The following is a 27,268-nucleotide window of genomic DNA, read 5'->3' on the forward strand; positions in this document are numbered from 1 at the left end:
CTTCACTTTGACTTTCCTTTGTTCCACCTTTAGCTTGTAATTAATTTAATATTTTAGTTGTATAAATACATACTTCAACGCATTAATTTGATAACTTATATGTATGTCCATCTTATTAATTTCAACAATTGCTCATTAATTTCAACAATTAATCAATACAGAGCCCCTACGTTCAACATTAGTTCTCACCAAGAAACCTTCATTAAATTTGTACTTGGACTTGATATTGGAAAACTTGTCATAAAATAGAATACATTATTCTCCATTATTCATCCTTCAGCGCAACAAGCAACAACTATATTTACCAATTAAGTGATTTGAGTATTGATTGTAAAAAATACATACAACGCTTGATGTTACATATCATAAGATATAGTTTTTGACTGCGTCAATTTTAGCTTTTAAAGAATCTCTTTGAATTTTGTATAAAAAGATCATTTAAATCAATTTTAGAAAAATTATTTAACAAAATTCTAGTATATGCACCGAGGGAGTAAGAAAAAAATTCTAGAGAAATGATTTTAAAACCTGATTTTTATTGTGCTCGACCCTACATTAACCAAAAGGATTCCAAATGCAAGTAGATCAATGGGCACTCCTTTTATTGCTACACATCATCACGAATACAACAAATGAGCACAGGATGGACTTGGACCTAATAAATCTCTCTCAATCTTAATCAAAGAACTTTCAGCTGCAGATTATCATAGCCAAGCTGTCCTTTGTACCTTTCAAATATATTCTCGAGTGCTTCAACAAACCGACCGTGTAAATCAAGCACCTGACAAACTAACCATGAAATAGTTATAAGCAGAATAAAATATGGGATCTACCGTGATATAGTTACAAAAATAGTGAAATATATGAATTGGGAAGTAATCCATCAAGCAGATAATTCTAAAGAACTCAGTAAAATTATAGGTTCAAATCCTAATTCTGGGGCAAAATACACTTGGACCTTGAGGTTTGGTATTGGTGTTTATTTGATTCTTGAGATTTCAAAAGAGACATTTTTAGTCCTAAAGTTTGTGAAAATGTTTTAGATGGTCAATGAAATTATTTGACCGTTAAAAGAAGATGATTTAGCAATAAATTGATGACTGGATTGGGCTGATGTGTTTTTTTCTTTTTTTTTGATGTGTTGGCTACATGACTGCCATTGACGTTGTCGCCTCTTCTCTGGAAACCAGTGAGTTAATTACCTATGGGTACGATAAAAGCATCAATAAATGAGTATTCTCTCTTTAGGATTTTCTTACATATGCAGCCATTTTTTTCAAAAATGGTTTTGTTATGTTTCCCTATGTTTAAGGACTCTTTTGTATCTTACAAATTATTCTTGGAATTAATTTTTGTCCAGAATTCTGAGGCTCTGTTTTCAAAATTGTGTAGAGCATAACAGAGCAATATCTGGAGCTTTCTTTCCTTTAGAAAGTAAAGCTTTTGAAATAGCTCCATTATAATGGTTGGCCATTGGTTTTGTGATGACGGTTCTTTGGTTTAAAAATTTTAAAAGTAGAGAATAACAGAGTTGAAAATCGAAATGCCTGCAACTATTAGTCTATTATCTCACAACCAATGGCGGTGCTACCAACATCAACCTTAAAAAATCAACTGAGTGATGATGGTGGTTGTGTTGATAGGAAAAATGAAAGTTAAGATTTGCAAAATGCAAATGCTGTCAATTGACAGAGTGTACAAGGGTCTACTCGAGCGGATGCAAGGTTAGTTCAATGAAAAATGGGTTGTTGTGGTGCTATTAACTAGCCAACTATTACAAGAGAAAGTGTATGACACAGTTGATGAACACACCGATTTTTAGAGAAGGCAGCTACGAAATGGAAGCTATGGTAAGTCTTCAAGAAATGAGAGAAAACAGAGAGAGAGAGGAGAGGAGAGGAAAAAAAACAAGTTATAATTTAAAAATAGACGTTTTCAGCCAACTCAATAAAAATTGCTACATCAGCCTAATCTAGTCATTAAGTTATTGCTAAATCATCTCTTTTTAACGGTCAACTATCGGTCAAATAACTTTAATGACCATGTAAAACATTTTCAAAAACCTTAGAGACTAAAAATATCTCTTTTGAAACCTCATGAACCAAATGAGGGTCCGAACCTCGAGGACCAAAATTGTATATTGCCCTAAATTCTAAAAAGTAAAGCAACTAGCTTTGATCCCTCAGAGCTCCCCCACCTCTCTTTCTCGGCACTCAGCTTGCCAAACCAAGTTAGCCGGCTGGAGTTTCATAGAGGAACCAAAAGAAGAGATCCTTTATGGTCAATATTAAGTATGCTTAAACATTCGTAAAGAATTGCAATCATTTCAGCATATATGCTTATGGAATGAAAAGACACCTACCTCGTCACTTGTTGGATTTGGATTTTTCTTCACCTCAATGGGTCTCCCCACCACCACATGCATCGGCCGCCTATAAGGAAGGGGTGATCTGAAAAGTGAAAATACATTAATATTCAATGATAGTCAAGTGACGATGCAATTAGAACTAGATCGATCAACTTATGAACATAACCAAAGATCATGGACGAACACACTTGATCCCAATCCTGCAACATTTTATTGAACTTTTTCGTGGATCACTTTGTTCCTCCTCTTCGGACAAATTTGTATACATGTAGATTTGTATATAATATAGTTGCATATGAATAAGTCAATTACATCTTTTAATCATTTTTAGATGTTCTTTCCTTTTATAATTAGTTCCCTTGGTTAGAATTTCTCTGGTATAATATTTACTCATTATCAGGTCATTTTTTTCATAATAAGAGAGAATTATTATCTCTCCAAAAATAACCCGGTATCAGAGCAGAAAAACAAAAAAAACCCTAACCCTAACCCTATCCATCAGACATCATCAGCTGTTAAGTCGCTGCCGCCGCTATCAATGTCGTCGCCAACATCTTCCATAGAAGTTGGGCGGTCCACGTCTTCATCGTTCTTGACAGCATCATCCTCGCAATTCTAGTTCTTCTTGCACACTAAAGCCAATCTCAGTTGACGAGTTTGCTGCCCATTCTGTCGTGCTTCGCGGTTGTCCACCGCGCATTCCATTATGCGAATGTCGCTGTCCAGCAACATGTTTTTTATCGTCTCTCGTTTTCAACGTCATTGCACATCAGTACACTGTTTTTCTTTTTCTAGTTCGTGTGGGTTGTCTTCCAAAACCATGGATTTCGTCCTCCAACACCGAGGATCTTGCCTTCACCATCTTCGTCATCTTCTCTGGCGAGGATATATATCTATATTTTTGTCCTCATCCTGTGGTTTAGTAGCCTCCTGGGTTTCTTGTTAGCAATAACGTTTTCCAGCCGTCTCTGTGGATTTTCTTTTTTGATATCCGTGAGTGTCTGAACCCGTTTACATGTACCTTGACTGATCTCACGGATAACCCGTTTGTCCTACAACATTTGGGTGTCAAAAAAGTTGTAAGATATTAAATCCTAGGTAGGTGGCCACCATAGATTAAACCCATGACCTCTTAGCCATTTATCAAGGGGCTATTTCTTATGTACCACTACGCCAAACCATGATGATTCATCTCTGTGGAGTTTGGTGCAAGATTTAGGTTGAAATCAATTCTCCTTCATAGGTATTATTTGGTCCTCATCAAACCAAATCAATTATTCCCACATTTGGTAGCATTATCATGTTGCAAAGAATAGAAATTTTGTTCAACCTTGTTGGTTGGGTTACTCAATCTCAATTAATCAATCTCTCCCATCATGTCAAAGCAGAAATGTTGCATCATCTATAAACATTAGGATATTGTCTTTCCTTGTTTCTCTGCACATCATCTATAAACATTAGGATATTGTCTCTCCTTGTTTCTCTGCACAGCACAATAAACAAAAATGATGGATTGTAGATTATGGAGTGTAATCACGACCGGTGACATCAATATTTTCCATCAATTCAGAGCACACCCTAGTCATTCCCCAGATCAAATAGCAGATGTATCTCTCTCTGAAGTTACAGAAACAGAGTTGATAAAATTATCAAACGATCTCCTACTCTCTAATGTTCTTTATGTTCCTACGTTGAGTTATAACTCAATGTCAATAAGCATACTTACAAGTGACTTGATTTTTTTTTTTTAATTTTGAAAGGAAATGAGTCTCTTTATTAATAGGATAGTGAGATAAAAACTCAAAGTACAAGAGTAATATACAATGAGCAATAAGGCTAAGGATCAGTAGGCGCACCCAGATATCTCAACTAGGTTGACACCCCATAGCGCCCTCATCATATCCAAAATACATACACAAAAGGACTAGAGTGCGGCTGGAACACAGCCAATACAACACAAACTGCTTATCTAGACCGTACAAGTGATAGAAACAAGAGAGAACAAAATAGTAAAGAGAACCAAGAAAGAATGAGAACAGAAAAAACAACCGTTGTAATAAAAGCAACAAGACCGCACTTAAGAAGGGAAGATAAAAGCTCTCCAATTCGTGTTGAAATCCAAGATGCTGTAACTATTAAAATGGTTGGAGAGGATGCAACAAGATGAAGTAATACAAGTGACTTGAATTGTATATCTAAATTTTATTCAAATTTGTGTGAATCAAGAGTTGGGTTCAGGAAAGGTTATTGTCATTGCTAAGTAGCATGAAGGCCTCTATCTTTTTCCCAAAAAACATATTCCAAGTTTGTCTTTCAACCCCAAGTGTGAGTTTCTTTCAGTTTTGTTAGTCACACCCTCGAGTCCTCTTCTAGTTCTAGGTCTTTGTCTAGTAAAAATCAAGTCATATTATGACCCTTTCATCTTGGTTTATCCAAAATTGTATCTTAAAAAGTTGTTTCCTCATCCATTCATCAACAAAAAAATCGAGTCATTTTCAATGTAAAATTTGCCAACTCTCCAAACATACCAGAAATCTATATCTAAATGTGCCCTAGAAATCTTCAAAACCTTTTGCATTGATCAACGGTGATATTTAGGAACCCTCTAGAGTCAAAAATATATATGGAACATATTGGTTCATAACTTTCATTGGTGACCATTCTAGACTAACATGGACATACCTCATGAAGGACAAATCCGAAACATCAAATATTTTTCAATCCTTTCACTTTATGAATTCACTCAGAACGGATAATGCTCAAGACTATTTCAATTCAACTCTTGAGTCATTTCTTTCCTTTCATGGTATTGTTGACACTAGTTCACGCATAGACACTCAACAAAAATGGAATTGCCGAAAGGAAAAATTGACACCTTCTTAAAGTCGTTCGCTCTCTTATGATTGCCAATAATGTTCCTAGTCTGTTTCGAGGAGAAGCTATTCTTATTGCAACCTTTCTCATAAATCAAATGCCTAGTCAATTTGTCAAATTCAAATCTTCTCGAGAAGTCTTCCTCCAAGTTCTTTCCCAACTACAAAACCTTTCATCAAATTTACCTCTTCGTATTTTTGGATGTTCCTCCTTTGTTCACGATCATTCTCCTCATCGATCCCAACTTGATCTAAAATCCATCAAGTGCATTTTTCTAGGTTATTCATCACATCAAAAGGGATACATATGTTATTCCCCAAGTCCCAATTCAGTGGGAGAATGTGAAAGAAAAAGCCATGGGGAATTCAGTCTACTTGTCCCACACCTCCCACTCATATCATAACTGATGTCTCAGCTCCTCTGAATGAGCTACCTATTTCTGTGTCGGATCCACCTATTGTTTTCAAACCTGAAGTCTCACAAGTTTTTGAACCTATAGTCTCACAAAGTCAAACTCCTATTGTTTACTTGAGAAGGTAATGTCAACCACTTGAACTAAACATATCTTCTTTGAATTCCACTTATGAGAATATCACTTCTATGGGAAATTATATTCGTCTTATAAAGCCTTTGTAACTTAGTTGGACAACATTCAATTTCCACAATACATTGAAGGATCCAAAGATGAAAATGGTTATAAATGAGGAAATTAAAGCTCTTGAAAGTAATGGATCATGGACTCTCACAACGCATCCTCTTGGAAAGAATCCTGGTGGCTGCAAATGGATTTTCACAATTAAATACAAGTCAGATGGAAATGTTAAAACATTCAAAAAAAAGACTTGTGGCTAAGGACTTCAATCAATCATATGGTATCGATTATTAAGAGCCTTTTGTTCCTGTTGCTAAATTAAACACTATTCATCTCCTTTTATCTTTAGGAGTAAATCACGATTGGTAACTTCATCAACTTGATGTCAAAAATGTCTTTTTGAATGGTGATCTAGAAGTATAAATTCATATGCAAGTTCCTCTTGGAATGGAAACTGGGTCTAATAGACACTTGGTATGCAAGTTGAGCAAGTCTTTATAGAGATTAAAAGAGTCTCCTTGTGCTTGGTTTGACAAATTTGCTAAAGTTATGATTAAAAGTGATTATCATCGATGCCAAGGCAGACTCTATTTGTGAAATTTACAATCCTGGTTGTATATTTAGATGACATCATCATTACAGGAAATGACTTGGGGAAGATCCTTAATTTGAAAAAGATGCTTGCAATTGAATTAGAAATCAAGAACTTGGGAAGTTTGAGATATTTTTTAGGAAGTGAGATGACAAGATCTAAAGATGGCATTGTTATTTCTCAATGAAAATATATTCTAGACTTGCTAAAGGAGACTGAAAATCTTGTGAGTAGACCTGCTAACACTTGTGGATCCAAATCTAGGCCAAGACCAAAGTGAAGAGATTAGTCCAATTGACAAAGGCATGTTTCAAAGACTTGTGGAAAATTTAATTTACTTACCACATACCAGACCTAGTATATCATATTCTGTGAGCATTTTTAGTCAGCAAATGAATAGTCCAAATGAACATTCATAGGGTTATTAACAGGATTTTAAGATATCTGAAAGGTACTACAAGTCATGGGCTATTGTTTAAAAAGTCATCAAATAGAATGGTAGAACTTTATATTGATGCTAGTTGGGTTGGAGAGTTAACTGATCAAAGATCTATATCAAAATACTGCACCTATGTTTGGAGCAACTTAGTCACTTGGAGAAGCAAAAAACTGTCAATTGTAGCTAGAAATAGTGGAGACTGAATATCGAGCTTTGCTTTTAGAAAGTGTGAATCGATGTGGATTAAAGCTTTTGAAAGAACTAAGGATAGAAACTCAAAGTTCATTCAGAATAGTTTGTACCAGTCAAGCAGCAATCAACATAGCAAAGAATCTATATATCATGATAGAACGAAACACAGAGATAGACTAACATTTCACATCTGAGAAGGAAAACAAGAACATAGTGAAAACTAAACTATGTTTTGTCTCACTTTATCAAATTGCTGAATTCTCACCAAAGCTTTACCAAGGAGAAGTTTTGATGAATTCAATTCCAAGCTTGGATTATATTTTATATACGATCCAGCTTGAGGGGGAGTATAGATTTGTAAATACAGTTGCATTTGAATTAGTCATTTACATCTTTAATGATTTTTAGATGTTTCTTCCTCTTATAATTAGTTCCCTTAGTTAGAATTTCTCTTGTATTATATGTATCCATTATTGGGTCCTTTTTTGCATATAAGAGAAAATTATTATTTCTCCAAAAAATAACCATACAACAATTTTACCAAACGAAAGACTGCAGTGCAAAGTTAGTTTTCAATGATCCAAGTTCCCAAAAGAACCAAATATATAATTCAAAATTGATCGGGCAGTGCTAATAATACATCATGAACAGTTGAGCAATTACGTGGTTGTTAATGACACCCAAACTCAACTTGTCTCAAGGTGCAGCCTATGCAACATTGCAACTCCTCCAAGGTTTAACAAAGACCTGCAATAGGCATCCCTGATTGCAGGAGAGTAACCCTATGAAGTGAGTTGCGCAAGATTTATTGAGCTGGCACATATTGAAGAGAAGTCTTTTCTTTATTGAACTTCGCCTTTGAAGCTAAGAGTTCTGTGCACCACTGATATATTATATGACTAAAAATACGCATATATTTAAAGTACAAAGGTTTCTCTTAAAAGCAACAATAAAGATACAACAATACTACCATCCAACCATTTAACAAGACGTACCCTTTCTTTTTTAGAAAGATGGACAAGAACACGCATGGTAGAGAAGAGATGAGCATGATATTTGTGAAGACTCGAGAGAAAATATACACATACCCAAAAATTCCCCAGAAGACAATTGGTGTGAACTTGATCGCTCTAGAAAATTGGAGGAAGAACTTACCACCAGGTTTCCACCACTTATAGACACTTGACTACATAAATTTGGAGGAAACTAGTCAAGATCAAATTCTAAAATACAAATTAAAAATCAGAATGATAATGAAGCATGAGAAATATAACACTAAGAAGATATAAGAAAAATACCTGACCAAAGCAGAAAATTGGGACCAGTGGTGTACCCATCTCCATTGCTATACGAACAAATCCTCGTCTTGTCTTGAGGAAGACAGTCTACAAATGAATTTCAGGATTGTCAATCCTGCCAGGCTTTTCAAGGAGCGAGAAAGATAATTGCAAACCCAACTTTCTAGAAAAGCAAGAAGTTCCACCAACTACATTGCCTTTTCCTCTTGCTGAATATTTTCAAAATCATTCGAGGTATAACTATAAGCCTTGAGCGAGGTGGCTTTGAGGTGCCTCAAGGCTTATGCCTCAACCAAACAAAAGGAGGCTTAACCTCAGAATTCCATAAATTTATGATTGAAAGCAAAAAGTGACCCACCAAAACAAACTTAATTTTATCATCATTTGGACGAGAATAACTGACCAGATCGGTGGCAGCAGGCTTTCTCTTATGTTTTGTTTCCTAATTTTGTGATGATAAGAGAAATTCAGATTTCTTCCTTTTTCTTTTCTTATGTTTCCTTCCTAAAAAAACCGACTTTATTTTAGTGCCACTGCCACCTCAACATTTTGTCCCATAACACTATTTCAATAAATATTGCTCCAAAAGATATTGTTCAAGTTGTTTTTTTTTTTATTTGAAAAGGAGCAAACACCTTTTATTGATGCAATGAAAAGAGATTTTTCTTTTTTTAAGGAAACAAACCCTTGTCATTGATAGACTGAAAAGAGACTATAATAGAGAACCCAAAGGGAAAGCAAGAACATAAAAATGGTGATAAAAGAACATTAAATTAGATCACCTAGTCATAAGGGTTTACAAGGAAGGCATAAAAGCATTCGAATTGAGACATATATCCAGAATGCGTAGCTTGTGAAGCCTTTAGAAAAGAACACCATGAAGAGGCCTTTAGACGAGCTGAACCAAAACGGAGAATGAGACTTTAATCTGAATTTACAAACAATCATCCAACCAAAGATGATGTAGTAGGATTAGAGTAACTTAGGGTATCTTGGTCAAATCCTTGATTGATTAGGATTAAAATTAGTTTACTTTATTAATTGGGATTAAGATTAGTTTCTTTTATTTTTTTTGAACAAGAAATAAACCACTTCATTAAGATAATGAAAGATGTTACAAGTGTATGAAAGGAAACAAACCATAAAGAGCAAAACTATTCTAAAAGCTAAATAACGCAAAAAGGATCAGTAAATACACCAGGACATCTCAACTAGGTTGACACCTCCATAGCATTCTCATCATCTCCTAGAAGGACTAAAATTCAATTGTGAGTACAATAGTAAGAAGACCTTGCATATAACAAGGCTTACAACAGAAAGATAATCTGAGAATTAAAATCCATAACTAGGCTGTTACAAGATTAAGAAAGCGGGAAGATGAAGGCATTCGAATTGAGATTGATGTCTTGGATGGAGAAGTCTTGAAAAGCTTTGGAGAGAGAGCACCAAGAGGAGGCATTGATATGAGCGATATCGAATTTAAAGGAGCTAATAGAAGCTTTGTCTTGAAACACTCTTTGATTCCTTTCGAACCAAAGTTCTGATAACAAAGCTTTAACTGCATTGATCCAAATTAATCTTGGCTTCTTCTTCAAATTTGGACCAATCAAGAGTTGAAGCACATTAGCCTTAAAATCATTATCAAGAACCCAGCTAGCATTGAAGTACTTAAATAGACTTGTCCAACAATTTTCTGCAAAAACGCACTGGAAGAACAAGTGTAAGAGAGATTCTGAGTTTACCCAACAAAGAGAGCAAACCTGTGGAGAAATATAATGAGTAGGTAACTTCCTTTGGAGGATATCTGCACTGTTAAGCAAACCATTCAGCATGATCCATATCAGTATATTTACCCTTCTAGGACTCTTGGACTTCCATAAAGCTGATTCTAGTAGTGGACCACTTGGGGAGGAGAAGGAAAGGTTCTTTACAAGAGACTTGACTAAGAAAAACCCACTTGATTCTAAGGACCACCTTCTTTTATCAGGAAGCGAATTAAGTTTACAGTGGGAGTGTTTTCACGTCAGGAGCTGAAAGTTTTCTACCTCTTCATCCTTTAACAGTCTTCTAAAATGGAAGGACCAAGAAGTTGAAGTCTCATCCCAATAGTCTTGTAATGAACCCTCGGGTTTGGTGGAGATGGAGAAAAGACTAGGGAATGAGACTTTTAAAGGAACCATTTCCAACCAAGGATCACACCAAAAACCTACCCTTTCACCATTACCAACTTTGAAGGCTGCCAAGGAGTCCACTTTTAACCAAGATCTTGAGATGTTAATCCAGGGGCTTCTAAGGCTGCTGAAAGATTTACCATTGGTGTGCCAACCAAACTTACTTCTTCCATGTATGCAAAATTATTTTCCTCCGAAGTGAGTTTTTTCCTCGATGATGGACCTTCACCCTCATTTTGCTAGAAGGCTCTGATTTATGAGTTTCAAGCCACCAATACCAAGACCACCATCTTCTTGGGACCGTGAAACTAGGCCCCATTTAACTAGATTTATTTTGCTTCCAGAATGCCCTTCCCAAAAAAAATTCCTCAAAATTCTTTCTAGAATTTGAATCACCTTTTCTGGCATCTGAAAAAGTGGCATATAGTAAATTGGGATATGAGAAAGAACCGACTTACAAAGGGTGGAGCGACCTCCTCTTGAAAGGTTGTATCTCTTCCATTTGTCCAATTTACTTTGAACTTTAGCGATCACGGGCTGCCAAAAAGCCAATTGTTTAGGGTAGCCCCCTAAAGGAAGACCAAGGTACATGAATGGGAGGGAGACAGCCTAGCAATTTAGAATGGCAGCTTCTGATTGTAGCTTAAGATGGTCAATACTGATACCACTTAAAGCTGATTTTTCCCAATTGACCTTCAACCCGGAACACCACTCAAATAGTTCAAGTATTTTCTTTAGATTGCTAAGCTTTTCCTTGTTATCTTGGCAGAAAATTAGAGTATCATCTGCAAATTGCAAAAGAGGAACATGAATTCTATCTTTGCCAACGATAAAGCCTTCAAACTTGCCTTTCTCGTGAAGTTGGGATAGTAGTGCATTTAGGACTTCACTGACTAATAGAAAGAGGAAAGGAGAAAGAGGGTCACCTTAACTTATTCCTCTTGAAGCTTGAATTCTACCGCAAGGTCTTCCATTTATGAAAATTGAGAATTTTGTGTTAGAAATACAGCCCATCATCCACATTATCCATCTTGAGTCGAAATTCTTTTCAACAAGATTAGTTTCTTTTATTAATTAGGATTAGTTTGCTTATCTATAAATAGAGTAATTATCTTATTGTATTGATAGTTTTTGATTCATAACAAAGATTACTTTGGATTCTTAGATTGAATTCTCTTTTTATCTCTTTAGGCTACACCAATTTGGTATCAGAGCAACCATCTGGGCCAATGTTGACTGCCGCCGGTGGAAGACCGTGAAATTCTTGGCTATGCTGATTGCAAGAGGGAGCTTCGTGAGTTGTGCTTGTCGTCGAACAACGTACGTCTAATTAGGGGGACCAAGGTTCACAGTATCGATGTCGATGGAAATATTGAGGTCACGATTTAATGGAAATATCGATATCGATGGAATTTCGAGTAACTTTATGGAAACGGATGGAAATTGTTATAATTAGTTAATAAAACTTTGATTGTGGCTGAATTAGACTATAATTAACCATTTTTAATCATCATTTCTATAAAGTAAGACAACATTTAGTTGTATATCGTAAAATATTTGTGCAAACGTCAATGCGAGAGCTAAAATTTTAAAAAATAATAAAAAATAATAATTACAAAATAATATAAAATATTGAAAATTAATTACAAAATTAAAGGACATGAATGATTTGCATATAAAATAATTGTAAATTATTTATTATAACATGGAGTGGATAAAAAATGAAAAATCATAGCATTAAACAAACATAACAAAACTTAACAACATACGAATAGAAAAATCATAATATTAAACATAAGAGAGATATAAAAAGCATAACATTAAACATAACACAACATAATGGAAAAGAAAGAAGAAAAAGAAAACTCTACAAGTAGATAGAGCATTGTGGAAGTCCAATAGCCCTCGAAGAGTAAATATTACCGTTTGGATCATGCTTTTTGAAGCCCTAAATTGCTCTTCAGTTTTACAACAAAAACTGCCTTCCCATTTTCTTTCTCCCAATCAATGTGCTTTATGTAAATCAAGAGGGGAAGATCTCCAACACATATTCTTTGACTGTGTTTATGCCAGAAACTGTTGGAGAACTCTTTTTGAAAGCTTCACCATTTGTTGGGTCTTTGATAACGTTTTCGGGAATAATGTGCAGCAGATCCTTATTGGGCCTTTCCTCAAGAAATCTTCAAATCTGTTGTGGACTAATGTTGTAAAAGCCTTGCTCGTTGAACTTTGGTTTGAAAGAAATCAAAGAGTGTTCCAAGATAAGGAAACCCCTTGGTTTGCCCGGTTTGAGGCTGTCACTTAATGCTTCGGAATGGTGCTCTCTATCTCAAGCATTTGCAGCCTACTCTTTACAAGATATATGTTTAAATTGGCAAGCTTTCATCCATTTGGACTGACAGAAGCAGAAAGCTAGTGGACTCTTTTTTCAGCTTAGTGTGGTCTTGCAGCATAGGATTTTTGTTATTGATTTACTTTGTATTATGTTTTTTGAGGACTGTAATCAGTACCTCTTTTGTTGTTTTGTAAGATTTCCTCCTGTCTTTGTACTTTGAGTTAGTTGGTTTGAAAGTGATGAGAGCGCTAAGGGGGTGTCAACCTAGTTGAGATGTCCAGGTGCGCCTCCTGACCCTCAGTTATTTATCGTTTTGATTCAAGTACACGACTCTTGTACTTTATTTTTATGCATCAATAAAAAGGCTTGTTTCCTTTTCAAAAATAATAAAGACTACTTGGATTCTTGGAAAGAATTTTCCTTTTATCTCTTTAGGTTACATCAAAAGGACAATGGCGATTGGAGACTTTAGAAAGCTGTAAACCTCAGGCTTCAATCAGAGAAGAAAATTTAGAAGGGATTTGAGATGGAGAAAGTGGAGAAAACCTTGCTTGAACTGCTTTGCCCGACTCCCTTACAGCTAAAACTTGAAACAAACCATTAAGCTCTTCCCCTAAGAAGCATGGATACGGATACGACACGATACCGACCGACACGGTGATACATCATTTTTAAAAAATTTAGGAAATGGACACAGGAAGGACACGTTTATTAAAACATATATTTTTTAAAATATATATCATTTTTAAACTAGAAGGAAATTCAAAGTCAATGAGTTTATTCATTTCTATGCTTAAAAAATTAGTTTGATGTATTTCGCTCTCAAATTTTGTCATTTTTGTTATACATGTGTTGACTTGGTATATGTAAGAAATGTTTGATGCTTGTCTAATAAATGTTAGTCCTATTTTGAATTTGTACAACAAGTGTCTAACACAATGTATGTTCAACAAGTGTCCGATACGCATCCAACAAGCATCAGAGTGTCCAAGTGTCGGACATGTGTTGGACACGGACACGCTAGCCAAACTAAAGTGTTCATGCTTCTTACCTCTTCCCCATAATTCTCGATTATATAAGTTCCTCAACATTCTAATTAGAAAATTTTATGTTTTTTCCTACATAAATTTCTTCTAATTGTTTACACCCAATTTCTTGATTTTTTTCCCCTTTAATAAATATATTTTTGTATTCTCTCTATTTCCCTAACTATTAAGGTATTGTTTTCAGTTCTAACTTCTAATTCAAAAAGTGGATGTGATTTCTATGGTGGTGACTGAAGTTTCACTTACTGGTTATCCTCTCCACTATTGGTTTAAACGTTCCTTCCAGAAAGGGTAAAGATGTTATTAAGGTAGTTAATTAGATGCTTTGCATGAGACTTGAGAGTTGATGGTGGCTGAAGAATTGGTGATCTGTTGCATGCTTTTTCATGCTGATTCGTAGAAGAAAGTTGATGGGAGTTTAATCAATTTATATTGATCAGTTGGTGAAGGCAGTGACATTATCAGGTGCTTTGCATGCATGAAAAGTTGGTGGTGACTAAAGAGTCGGTTATTGATGATGACCCTTTGCTTTCCTCTTTAAATTAATGGTTCAGTAACAAAAGGCCTTTTGGATTTTTCAAACATTCTTCCTCCTATGGCTCCTCAGTAAAGGTTAAAGTGCTCAGTAATGATAATTCTGGTGAGTCCAAGTTGTACCCTCGGGAGAACCTTGTGGAAAATGCATCCCTCTCTTCTTCTTTAGTTGGCTGAAGCTTTATATTTGGCTTTTTGGTTGGTACGATCTCAGAAGTTACTTATTTATTTATTATTATTGTTACTTTTCCTGTGTAGTTTTCTATGTTTTGTTACTTTCTGGAGTTTTATATTTTAGAGTACGAAGTTCTATATTTTTATGATTTTAATGCCTTGCCTCGCTTCTCTTAAGGAAAAAGCCTCAAAGCTATCTTTAGCCTTTTAAAACTTTTGCCACCCACTACTTCTAGATGAGAAATATTTCATTGGAGTATCACAAAGAAAGATAAGATATCATCTCATAGAATGACTCATTGTCTTCATTGCTTACTATGTTCAAATGTCTAACTATTGAGTGATTGAGGAACCTCTAGGAATTTTCTCTTGATGAGGCCCTGATAAGCAAAATATCTAGCTTGGCAACAACAATCCAAAGGCAAGAAAACATCGACTGCATTCAATGTTTTAAAAAGCTATTAAGGTTTATTCTTTAAGGCTGCCTTGAAACAAGACTAACTTTTAGCCTCAGAGTTAGACCTTCTTTGAACCATAAGAGGCTTCCACCTCTCCTAGAAGAGGTAACATCAATGTGAAAATGCACCATAAGTTTAAAATCTCCCTGCCTCGTGATGATTAGAAGAACAACATTTAAAAGCTTGAGTTATGAGAATTTGAACTATTATTACTCTTACTACTACTATGACTTCAAAACATTGATGAAAAAAGTTTATAAGTCCTTCCTATTAGTATTAGTAATAATAGTGATGTAGATTTTACTGGCACTAATCACAAAAGAAAAGTAACTACAGAATGCCTCAAGTAGTAAACTCTACCAGTTATATCTACCTTTTAATACTAGTAAATAGGAGAAGGTAGAAGTAAAAGAGAGAAAATCTAGCAATGTTCTGGCCAAAGTTCAAAATAGACGGACAAGAAGGGACTAGAGTCTTATCTATCCTTCTGTTTTTTTTAAGAGAAACAAAATTTTTCATTGATGAAATGAAAAGAGGCTAATCCTCAAAATACAATGATACAAAAGAGCAAAAATACAAAAACATAGAAAATTGAGATTAGCAAGTGCACCCAGATATCCCAACTAGGTTGACACATCGATAGCACCCTCATCACATTCCTATACAAAAGAAGTCCTCGTTGGCTCTAGTACGCAGGTGCACAAACCTTAACCTTCTAGTAACATGGAGGAAAGCGTAAATAAATCAAATAAAGATAGCAGAATCAATGTCAAAATTTACAGGTAAAGAATAGATGGATAAAGACCTCCGAATTATGCTCCATATGAAATGTCTCTTGTACTCCGCCAGGCACAATTATGCAACTATAGCCAGCTGCCAAGAGGGAGATAAAATTTTTCTTTGTTGCTGGCGTTAGACCCATCCATGTCCATATGTGCCTCAAAAACGGAGTATAAAACACCTGGTATAGTACCCCCCACATGATAAAACGATTAGAAGTTACAGAGGAAACTAGTAAATGCCTATAATAAAGAGGAAGAAGTCTTACAGCGGAACTAGCAAGGACTTTCAATTTTTTGAGAGGCATGAAACCAGTAAGGTCGGCCAACGCCACAACACCAATAGGTAAAACTGAATGTGGCTCATAGCCAAAAACTACATGATTGAAAAATAAAATACATCTATTTCATAAAATGTCAAGAACTGAACATAAAACAATTCCTCATACCAACAAGACAAAAGAGGAATCAAACATGAAATAAGCATACATCATGTGAGAAGAAACAAAGGTGAAGATTAGTTACAAATAACAAAGAAGTGCGCCATTAAAATCAAGCAAGCAACTAGCCAAAGCATTGACACATTCTTTTTAAAATCAAACAAAAGTGAAGATTCGTCATTAATGGTTTTGCTTGAGCAAGTCTTATCAGGCAAAAGGGTGGATATCATCCTGATTCTTGAATTTAGAGTTTGGATCCAACTGGAAGATTTTCGGTCAAATCATTATTCAAACATTTGGATACATCTTAAGTTATTGATAAATATGATTACAAGAGCTTGTGGAAGACAAATAGTCCTAAGAGAGTCATAGACCATGATTTTTGGAACTTTAAATCGCTCCTCTGTTCTTCAAAGAAAGCTGCCAGCTCATTGTCGTTCTCCTTCTATTTGCTCCCGATGTATGAATGCAAGTGAAGATCTCCTACATTTGTTTTTGGATTGCTGTTACACTTTGGATTGTTGGAAGAAATTATTTTCTGTTTTCCATCTTCAATGGGTACTCACAGAGTCTTTCAAAGAAAATGTGCCACCCTTCAAGAAAGGGTTTCCAACTAAGCATAAAGTTACCCAAAAATAATTACAATAAAACTTCAAAACCGAAGCCCAAAGCTGACACATGAAACCTCACTAAAGACCAAATCTCAATTGAGTCCAATCAAGACCTCCAAACGCCCTTTTGCTTTTGCGCCACAAGACAGCACACAACCTCGCAAACCACAACAAACGACCTTTTTCTCTGAAAGGCGAATGGAGGATGAACTCCCCGATCGCCAATCCAATATCTCTTTGGCTGGCTAACTGGACATCAAACTCCTGCAAAAGGCAAGTCCACATAGACCTCATAAACTGACAGTCCCAGAAGAGGTGATCCAGGTTTTCCTCTGTCTTCCAATAGAGAAGGTAGAAAGGACCTGTTAACATGGATCCCTTCTTGGCAATCCTATCCAAGGTTTTCACACGGCCAAGCAAAACTTTCCAGGTGAAGAACTTAATTTTCTTTGGTATCTTAATCCTCCATACCACGTCAAAGACCGACTCACAAATAAGAGATGGATCCAACAACGACCTAAAGAAAGATTTACAGGAAAAGCCCTCAAGAGGATTAGGCTTCCAGATATGAATATCCTTTCTCCCCTCTCTGAAACTACACCCATCCAACAACAAAAGAAGAGAGGCAACCCCCACCGTCTCCCTATTAGATAAATGACGCTGGAAACCAAAAGGACAACGCTTCTCAACCACACCATAAAGTCAAAGACCGGACAATTTCTGAAGGTAGATAAATGATAAAGACGAGGAAACATTGAACAAAGAAAACTATCCCCAACCTACTAATCTTCCTAAAAGTAAGTATCCTAACCATTCCCACGATACAATGGACCAAAATGGAGAAAGAAGGGAGCTCTAACACAATGTCTTTCCAAGGGTTCCAGTGTGTGCCTTTAACCCCCTCCACCATCCAGACAAAGGGATGAGTTCCATATTTACTACTAATAACTCTATGCCACGAGGATTCAGGCTCAAGGGCAAAATGCCACAATCATTTAGCCAACATAGCTTTGTTCTGAAGTCTTAAATTCCCAATCTCCAACCCCCCTTTGCACAGGGTGCCCCACAACCTGCCAGCTAACTAGATGAGATCCTTTATCTTCATCCGCACCTTCCCACAGAAAGTCTCTCATGTATTTCTCAATACTTCTGCAGACTGAGCTAAGGGCCCTAAATAGTGAAAAATAATAAATAAGAGTGCCACTCAACACAGATTTGATCAGCGTGAGTCTCCCCTCCTTGGAGAAGTAACCTTTCTTCCAAGAGTCAAGCCTTTTCCGGATTTTCTCCATAATAGGATCCCAAAAGGACAAAGCTCTCGAGTTTCCTCCCAAACGGAGACCAAGATAACGAGAAGGAAAAGTCCCAACCTCGCAACCAACCTCTCTAGCCCACCTATTAAGCTTGTCTTGCTCGCATTTAATACCCAGAATTTGACATTTGATCCTATTAATTTTAAGCCTCGACGTGGCTTCAAAAAAAAAAAACCCCACCATGTGGTTTAAGGGTCAAACAGGAATTTACATTACCCGAGTAGAACAAGATTGTATCATCAGCAAACTGAAGGTGGGATAAAGCGACCTCCTCAGTCCCTATCCTAAAGGGCTCAACGATATTTCCTTCCACTCCCCTGAAGATAATACGACTTAAAACATCCACAACAATAACAAACAAAAAGGAGGATAATGGGCCCCCTTGTCTCAAGCCTCTAGAAGCCTGAGTCGAGGGATTCCATTGATAATGATAGAGTAGTGAACATTCCTAACACACCTCCACATCCACATTTTCCATCTGAACCCAAAACCTTTCTTCTCCAACACTTTATCCAAAAAATCCCAATCAACATGACCATAAGCCTTTCCAAAGTCAAGTTTGAAAATAACTCCCTCCTTCTTATTCACCCTGTAATCTTTAATGGCTTCATTGGCAATGAGGACCTGATCAAGAATCTGTCTACCTGCCACAAAAGCACCTTGAGTCCCTACAATAGTCAAGGGGAGCACTTTCCTCAGACGATCTGCAAGAACCTTAGCGAGGATCTTGTAGACGCTAGTAATGAGACTAATGGGTCTGAATTCCTTAACCCTATTAGCATTCTCCTTTTTAGGGATCAGATACACAAAGATTTCCACCGTAGTCTTATTCAGCATGCCTCTCTAGTAAAACTCTCTAAAAGCACCTTCCAACACTGCATTAAGAAAATCCTAATTATCTTGGAAAAAGGCCATAGAAAAACCATCTGGACCCAAGGACTTGCTTCTATCACTCCCAAAGACCTTTCTTCCAAGGTAAAGGGGGTCACCAACTCCTCATCCTCAACAGTCGTGATGGGACTCCAGTGAATGCCACTAACAAACAATTTGGCCCCAATGGAGAAGGCCGACAAGACCTCCTCCTAAATCTCTGTCTTTCCTAGTGCACTCCCCATTCTCTAAAATCAGTTGTCCTATATAATTCTTATTCCTTCTCCCACTAGCCACTCTATGGAAAATGGTGGTATGGCAATCCCCTTCCTTCACCCACTTAACCTTAGCCTTTTGGCCCCAACTAATTCGCTCTTTCCTAATCACTTCAACAAGCTCCCCTCTTAAAACAAATCTCTCCTCCCTCAAGTACTATCCAAGCGGCCTCATCAATCTCCTCAATTCTTCCTAGAATCTCTTTCTTTCTTGTTGATATATCTCCAAACACCTCTCTGTTCCAGGTCTTAAGCTTCCCTTTTAGAGCTTTTAGCTTACCCATTAAACGGTATCCTTCCCACTCTCCTTGACCAGGCGTGTTCCACCATGCAGATATGTTGGTCTTAAAGAAGGGGTGCTCCAACCACATACCGTCAAAGCAAAAAGAACTCGGCCCCCATCTCTGAGTACCCAAGTCCAGAATGATAGGCCAGTGGTCCGAGGTAATCCTAGGCCCCCTTAATTTGCCTTGGGCTGCCAAATTTGTCCACCCAACTCTCAGAGAGCAGAAATCTGTCAATTCTCACCGCTGCCCTACAATTGGCCCATGTAAGTTTTCCATTAATCAAAGGAAGGTCAAACAATCTACAATCACCAATGAAGGTATTAAACGCTCTCATGGAACTAGTAATTCTGCCACCTAATGCTTTTTCGTCAGGAGAACGAATGACATTGAAGTCCCCGGCTACACACCATATAGGACAACAATACCCATAAAGGCTCCCAAGCTCTTTCCGAAAAGCATCACTCCCCCAGGCCTCGGGGGACCATAAACCCCAGAAACCCAGAAATCTTCCTCTTCTCTACCAAGAAACGAGATAGATAAGGAGAAGTTTCCCCTAACCACCTCCCTACCCAGACAAGATCTAGTGCTCCACATCAACAAAATACCACCTAAAGAACTCCCATTCCACCCTCCTACTCTTCCAAATACTCGCAATCCTTCCAAAGCAAAACGAATTTCCTTTAGTTTCCATTAAAACCACAATATCCAGATTTTCTAGCCTAAGCACCTCCTTCATTAACCTTCTTTTAACTTTTCCTTCCAACCCCCTCACATTCCAAGAAACTATTTTCAACATTGGCGAATGTCATCACGCCTCCTTGAGCGCTTTCTTTCTCCCATAATCGACCGAACTGCCTAACTTTTTTAGTTCCCTAGCCAATTTGTTGGTACTCCTTCCTTCTCCCTTTATCTGCACCTGATTTCTCCAAACCTTTCAAAGCCCCCTCTCCACCCTTCGCCTCTACCAGGTATTCACCCACAAAAGCTAGAGTGGCCCAACCTTTGCTCGCCTCACCTCCCAAATCTGAATACCAAAGGGGATGGAACTGGAATAAGATTCCCCAAACAACTCCTCCATTGGGTAAAGGCAAACCTTCTCCCCCCATCCCGTTACCCATGGCCTGAACCATCTGGTTAAATAACGGTCACTTTCTCGTAGAACTTAGAGGCGCACAGGGTAAGGCACACCCCAAGTATGAAAAGGATGTAAAAAGATGGGATAGGGAAAAAAACTCTCATATCCAATCAGGCCCCCACTGTAACAACCCACATTTTCAAGGAAATTTTATTGTATTTTCTTGAATTATATTGTGAAGTTGAGATAAAATTTAGTTGGTGTGTTTAAATAATTCAATTTTAAATTTGTGTGCCTTGGAACTAGGGGTTTGTTTTAAATTAATTAAGGGTTTTGGAAAGATTGGATTTTACTTGAATTTTGTTTGGATTTAATTCTATTGGTGGATTTTTTTTATTTGGAATTGAATGGATGGATAAAGATATTTTTTTTCTAATTGGAATAAATGAGGGAGATTGGAAATTTTGAAATTTGATTTGGGGGTTTTGGAAGTTGAAAAAGGAAAGGGAAAAAAGAGAGGGGGGAGAGGAATTCTTTTTCCCTTCAGCCGCATGCAAGACCCCCTTCCCCCCTGTTGTTTAGTGTCTCATTCGTTTCAGACACTCGTCGGGTAAGAGTTGCCACCACCTCCTCAACACCGCCGGTCGCACGCGTCGGGTCCATATGCTTGACACCTCCAACCGCCACGCCATCGTTCTTCACCACCCAACCCGCCATTCACTGCGATGCGTCGCCGCGGTCGTCGCTCTCCGCCACTTTTCTCCCTCTCGCCGCCGATCCATGCATCCATGTTGTCGACGTCCATAGCAGATCTCGTTTGGACAATTTCGTATCTACATGAGCGGACCTCTGTTCGTGCGTTTGTTTGGGTAAGGATTTTGGTTGTTTTGGGTAAGTTTCTTGGGTTTTCTTGAAGATCTTGGCTATCTATTGTAATTTTGGTCTGACAATTGGTTCAATTTTAAATTTAGGAAATTGAAGTTGAGGTTTTGAGGTGTTTTAGCGGGCTGTCCAGCTCTTCTAAGGGTGATTTTGGCAAGTTTTGGGTAAGTTATGTGGGGATTTTTGCAATAAATTATGTATGTTTTGGGATTGGCCCAAAAAGTTGAATTGTGTTGTGTGTTTGTGGTAGGTGATAGGGACTTTGATTCAAGATTTTGCTAAACTAGGAGGAAAGTTCGTCTGCTTGATTGTTTGGATTAATTTTTCTGTCTAAAACTCGAGGTAAGTGATTTACTACCGATTCGTCCTCGAACCCAAGTTGGCGTTAGGATTGTGATTGCGCTGAAAGCATGATTCTATTTTGATGGGTTGAATTCTATAACTTGCCATGGTTGGATTGTTGAGGGTGTTCTAAAAACCTGTGTTTATGTTACGGAAAATATGATAATATGAGAAGGTTTTGTTATGTTTGATTGATGGATGAACTATTGGGATATGTTATTATGATTATTATACTATGTTGTGGCTTGATATGAACTTGGATGATGTATATTGCATGTAGACTGATGGTGGCTGTTAGTACCCCTATCGGACAGGGTTCATCCCCCAAGTATATTTCAACGTCCTTATGGGATCACCACCTACGATTATGTTATTGTGTCTCTTCGGAGTCACTTCCTGTGAAAACGTGCTTCGGGTTCGTCCCTTATGCCTATGCCTATGTCTATGTTGAGATGCATGTCTTTATCGTGATAGGGATACTAACTTATACTCCCGGTGAGCCCAGTAATGGGTCACTTATTAGGTATTCATACTAACTCTTTTATCTATATTTTTTTTAGGTAAAGGAAAGGATAAAACGGCGAATGAAAGAGGAATCTGTGATCAGGCTTTGAGACTTGACATTGCTTCCGCACTTATTTTCTTAAATTGACATATCTTGGTTTAGGGGTCAAACATTTATTATTCTTCGGTTATTTATTTATTTATTTGTTTAATAATTTATTTCAAACTTGAGTTAGGGGTACCCCGAATAGTGAACTTATGTTCTTTGAAATTTTATATTAGAAATTTGTTGTATGAAATTCATTTGGATTTAGTTGGATTTTGTGAAAAAGAAAAGTCGTTTTGAAATTTATGTTTGCATGTAGTAAGGGTCCAACACCCGTCCTAGAAAGTCAGGACGTTACACCCACCCCCTCCCATAGAGTAAGGAAAGAGAGGCAAGTTACTCTGAGAAACGATCCCACCCCCTCCCTCAACCAACCCCAACCCAGAATGAGGAAGAGATACCAAAGAAAGAGGACTAACCTGGCTTGTAGAATCGGCCACGTTGACCACCGAATAGGAGAGAAGAAGTCCCACAACAAGGAACTAACGGCGGGCCCCTATCATTTGTCGAGATCACCCTTCGCCCTTCCCCCTTCCTGAGACGAGTTCAACAGAGCAAAATCTAAAGGTGTTTTATGAACTGGCACTCCCTTTTCCATTTTGGGACCGGCCTGAGCCTCCTTCGTACCCTGCGAAACGTGGTCCATCGCACCCCTTGTTATGGATGGGAGGGTGCTAATTTCCTCTCACAATCTCCTCTCCGACCATCCGTGACTGAAATCGGGCTAAGTTCTAGCCCTTTCTCTACAATGCGAGGAGAATAGACACTGAATGTCATCCTTGGACCTTCGGTGCTCGAATCCCCTCCTTTTTCGGTGTCTAAGAGAGGAGCAACTTCCCCAGCGACTTGAGCGGCTTTTTCATCCCCCCTCCAGACATCTTCACCGAAATCATCCCCTCTTTGGTCAAGTTGAGTGACTTCTTCAATTGAGTACAAATCCTCAACGAACACTTCCCCTGTGTTTTCGATCATCGAGGTAGAAAGAAAAGAGTCATCCTCTAAGTAACTCACTATGGATGGATCTGACCCAAGCTCCTCATCATCGAAGGTTTGATACGAATGCCCGACCCAGTAGCTCGTTTCCAACCCATGCCTAGGTGATCCTCAACCGAGCCGAACTTCTGTGGTCGACAAAAGGCCCAAAAGTAATCGGCCTACCGTCTTGAGCACTACACGAGGGAAGTCCACTCTTTAGCTTTCCTTTCAACAGATTATTCGGGGTTATGGGCTTAGAATTTACACTCTTTCCTTAGTCCGACCCACTTTGAAAGTTAAAAGACAGCCACCATAATCCTCAACCCCTGAAGCGTTCAACCTTCCACCCTTAATCACGTGAGGTCTGCTCACCTGGTCCTTCAGTCTTGAAGACAAACGCAAGGACAGCGTCCCTGCAAAAGACAACCTGTCTATTGTACCTTTCCGATCGTCCTCCTCCCTCCTCCAATCCACACACAGTCTCATCAAAAAAGAGAAGTCTTTGCGCTTTGCTAAACAAAAAAAGGGAATAAAACCATCTTTGTTACCTACAGCCTTGAACCGAACATCCTTAGCCACTGATCATCCCCTTCGTGCACTTATTCCTCAATCAAACCTCCACACAAGTTCACCAAAGCAAATGTAAAAAGCTCTATTCTGAGAAAAAGGGGAACTTCAAGCACCGTTACCCAACCACCACTAAACTCAATCCTTCGATCCTCCTCTACTAAGCGAAAGTCCCACTTCTGGGCAGTGAAACCGTCCATACACGATGGAGAACCCCACCTGATACAAGCTTCAGCCTCTGATTTCTAGTTACAGAGCCCCACTACTAAATTTGCACTGAACACCTTAATACCATTATGCAAGAAAGAGGTCTTCTTGAGTTCATTCTTGATGACTTGCCAATCCACTGATGCATTTAATTTCTTGAACAAAACTGCAATCTCGCAATCAAAAGCAAAATCACACTCCCATGATAAGATCTCTTCTCCCTCCCTTTTTCCCTCCTTGAGACAAACATCTCTTCCCTGATCACCAGATTTCACCAAGTCATTTTTAGTCTCCTCTATATTCTTTTTTAACAACGTCAGACTCTCTCCACTTCCCAAATGTTCCACAACCCTTAAACTCGAGGGAGGAAAAAAACCAGAAATCTCATCAGCTATCGCTCTCCATCCCTCCCCTCTCCTCCCTTTTGGAACGAAGACTCTCGACTTGTCGCCCTTGAACGATTCTAGCAAAAGCAGAACAAACCGCCCTCTAGAGTTCGCTAAAACTTGAAGAAGAAAAAACGTATAGCCCCCTCCAGTCTTCTTCTTCACCAAAAACCCAAAGGGTTACTCAACCCTTGAGTGACTGCAAAGCAGTATCGCACCCATGCCCACATCCCCAACTCTAACTCGACTTTTCCCACCTTCTTTCCACTTTTTTCTTCAATAAACAATCTTCTTCCGTTACCAAACTTACCAATCGAACATGGACTTCCCCATGACTCAAACCTCACATTTTGATAGAAAAGTTAGGAGATCCCTTTGCAAATTTCAAAGGCTATGTTACTCAAGTCCTAGTTGGACCTTCATTGAAGCCTCAGTCTCAATTACTATGGTCAAATCCTATCACTCTGTCAGGGCCTTACTCGCTGAAATTTGGTTTGAGAGATACCAAAGGGTCTTCCATGATAAATCCCATCCATGGTGTTCTCTCTCTAAGTTGTATGGTAATTTTCCTCTGAAGTAATGACTTCAAAGAAAAGTGAGCAAACTGACACCCCATAAGAGATGATCCAAATCCTTCTCTTGACTTCTACAAAGAATAAACCATTGCAACCGGCAACTGCAACACAAAAGTGGGATCTTGTGCGTTCGCTCTCTCATGCAAGATATCCAACAAAAAACTTCACTTTCTAAGGAATTAAGAAGTTCAATCTTTCAAAGGGAGGAGAAAATTGAGGCTGCCTTATTAAGAGAAAGAGAACATGATGTATGCTTTCAAGAACTCAATGAGAATTTCTTTTATTAATGACAAAGAGATGGCAGTAAGGCCTATTTATACACAAAAGGTAGATGGCCACTGCCTACCAACACAACCGGTCAGCTTAGTTAAAATAACTAACTAGGAAACTAACTTCTTTACAGCCAAATAATAAAGGCACAATCAACTAATATATCAACTTGATATTAAAACACTTGATAAAGGGAGAGTATTATAACTCCTACATGAGAACGAAGCATATGGGAGTACAAACGACAAGAGAACCCCTCAAAAAGAGGCAGAATCCATACACTAATATCTCTTCTCCCTAAATAGAGCCTATAATATGAAATGATGGAAAGGTCACTACCTCCAAAGTTTCTCGGTCAGTAAGAGGATGGTGAAAACCCAAAAACAGCAAAGAAGACACATCCTAGAAAAACAAAACAGATGCCACTGAGTGCAACTGCAGATCAGACAGGTGGCACAGCGGTGGTCCAACACACAAAGGGCTTCTCATCCGCTCAACAGTCCTCTAAACAAACAAGTATCAGCCCGTCCCGATGGAACAATTAACGAACTTAAAAAACATAAGAAAACCCAAAGCATTAGCAGTCCAGATTTTTTTGCTCAAGCCCTTCCACTACTTAAAGCCCACTCAAAGGGGCGTTGGTTCGTGCTCACCCACAATAATCCGACACAACTGTTTAGCTAGCTTAGACTCATTCAGCAATCTTAGAGACCCTAAGAACCAAAATGGACCCAATAGGATGTCACGTATACTTGCTCATTATAACTTTGTGCCACAAACAAAGTACATTAAGACAAAAGAGGAGCCAAATTTGGAAGTCTAAAATTTCCTATAAACAAACATCTCATTTCTCATATTTCTTCTACGGTTTTTTTTTTTTTTTTTTTTTTTTTTTTTTTTGAAATCAAATTCTTCTACGTTGTTGAGAGAGGGAAATCGAACAATTGTAGAAAGGGAGGAAAAAACAAATTAAAACAGCAGTCACTAACCATAAGCACGATTGGGATCAAAGGCATATATATCCTCAACATGTAGAGTAACAGGAAAATAGCTGCAAGCATTCTGACATATATATCTGAAAGCAAACAGCAGACTGTAAGCAGAGAGAGATAGAGAGAGAAAGAGGGGGAGGGGGTGGGGGAAAGGGGAACACCAGATTGACGAAAGAAGGAGGACGACGATGGAAAAGGAAAAAAGGGTGCAGAACATACCTGGCCAATACGCGGCCGTATTTGCTTTTATCGTCGACAGGAATTAACACTAATATCAAAAGTAAAGCGAAGACCCTGAATAAAAAAAGAGAAAAATAAATACATTAGAAAGAGACGCAGAGAAAAGGAAAAGGAAAAAGATAAAAGAAAACTCACAAGAGGGCTTTCGACAGAGAGAGGTAGAAGAGGGAGATGAGGCACAGAACAAAATTGAGATGAATGCCGCCGAGCCAAATAGCGATGGCTACTATTATGTGCATCATCCGCCATTTGGTCGCCGACCCACCGCCTCCCTTGAAAACTGTGACGGAAGGTCTTGAGGTTTTGTCCAACTCATCCCCTCCCATCTCCATCCCCACTCCCTTCCTGCTCCGTTTCCTCCAGAAATGGAGAAATTATCGTAACTCGCAATAGGTCCAGAAAGAGCCGAGTACAAGACCCGTGTCTGGGTGTCTCTAGTCCCCTGCCTTTTGACTCCTTTGCCGATGCAATCGTGGAAGCTTGAGTCCAAGTCACGTCG

General features: G+C 38.1%; 1 protein-coding gene across 3 annotated transcripts; it reads right to left on the minus strand.

The window, feature by feature from the left end:
* Nucleotides 1–516: 516 nt before the first annotated feature.
* LOC120090286 (diacylglycerol O-acyltransferase 2D) lies at nt 517–27,268 on the minus strand. 3 transcript variants are annotated; one of them, XM_039047858.1, is made up of 10 exons: nt 26,905–27,268; nt 26,749–26,823; nt 26,527–26,612; nt 16,122–16,228; nt 15,879–16,034; nt 8,356–8,442; nt 8,146–8,243; nt 2,363–2,450; nt 2,198–2,239; nt 517–781 (listed from the first exon to the last, which is right to left on the minus strand). In XM_039047858.1, exons 1-10 carry the CDS (start codon nt 27,099–27,101, stop codon nt 680–682), a joined length of 1,038 nt encoding a protein of 345 aa, XP_038903786.1. In that variant the 5' UTR covers nt 27,102–27,268; the 3' UTR covers nt 517–679. The 3 variants fall into 3 exon arrangements, with proteins under 3 accessions (XP_038903786.1, XP_038903787.1, XP_038903788.1); XM_039047859.1 differs by lacking the exon at nt 2,198–2,239 and having other exon boundaries at nt 26,905–27,262; XM_039047860.1 differs by lacking the exon at nt 2,198–2,239 and having other exon boundaries at nt 517–789; nt 26,905–27,261.

The sequence above is a fragment of the Benincasa hispida genome, chromosome 11, assembly GCF_009727055.1.
Source record: "Benincasa hispida cultivar B227 chromosome 11, ASM972705v1, whole genome shotgun sequence".
Lineage (NCBI taxonomy): Eukaryota > Viridiplantae > Streptophyta > Magnoliopsida > Cucurbitales > Cucurbitaceae > Benincasa > Benincasa hispida.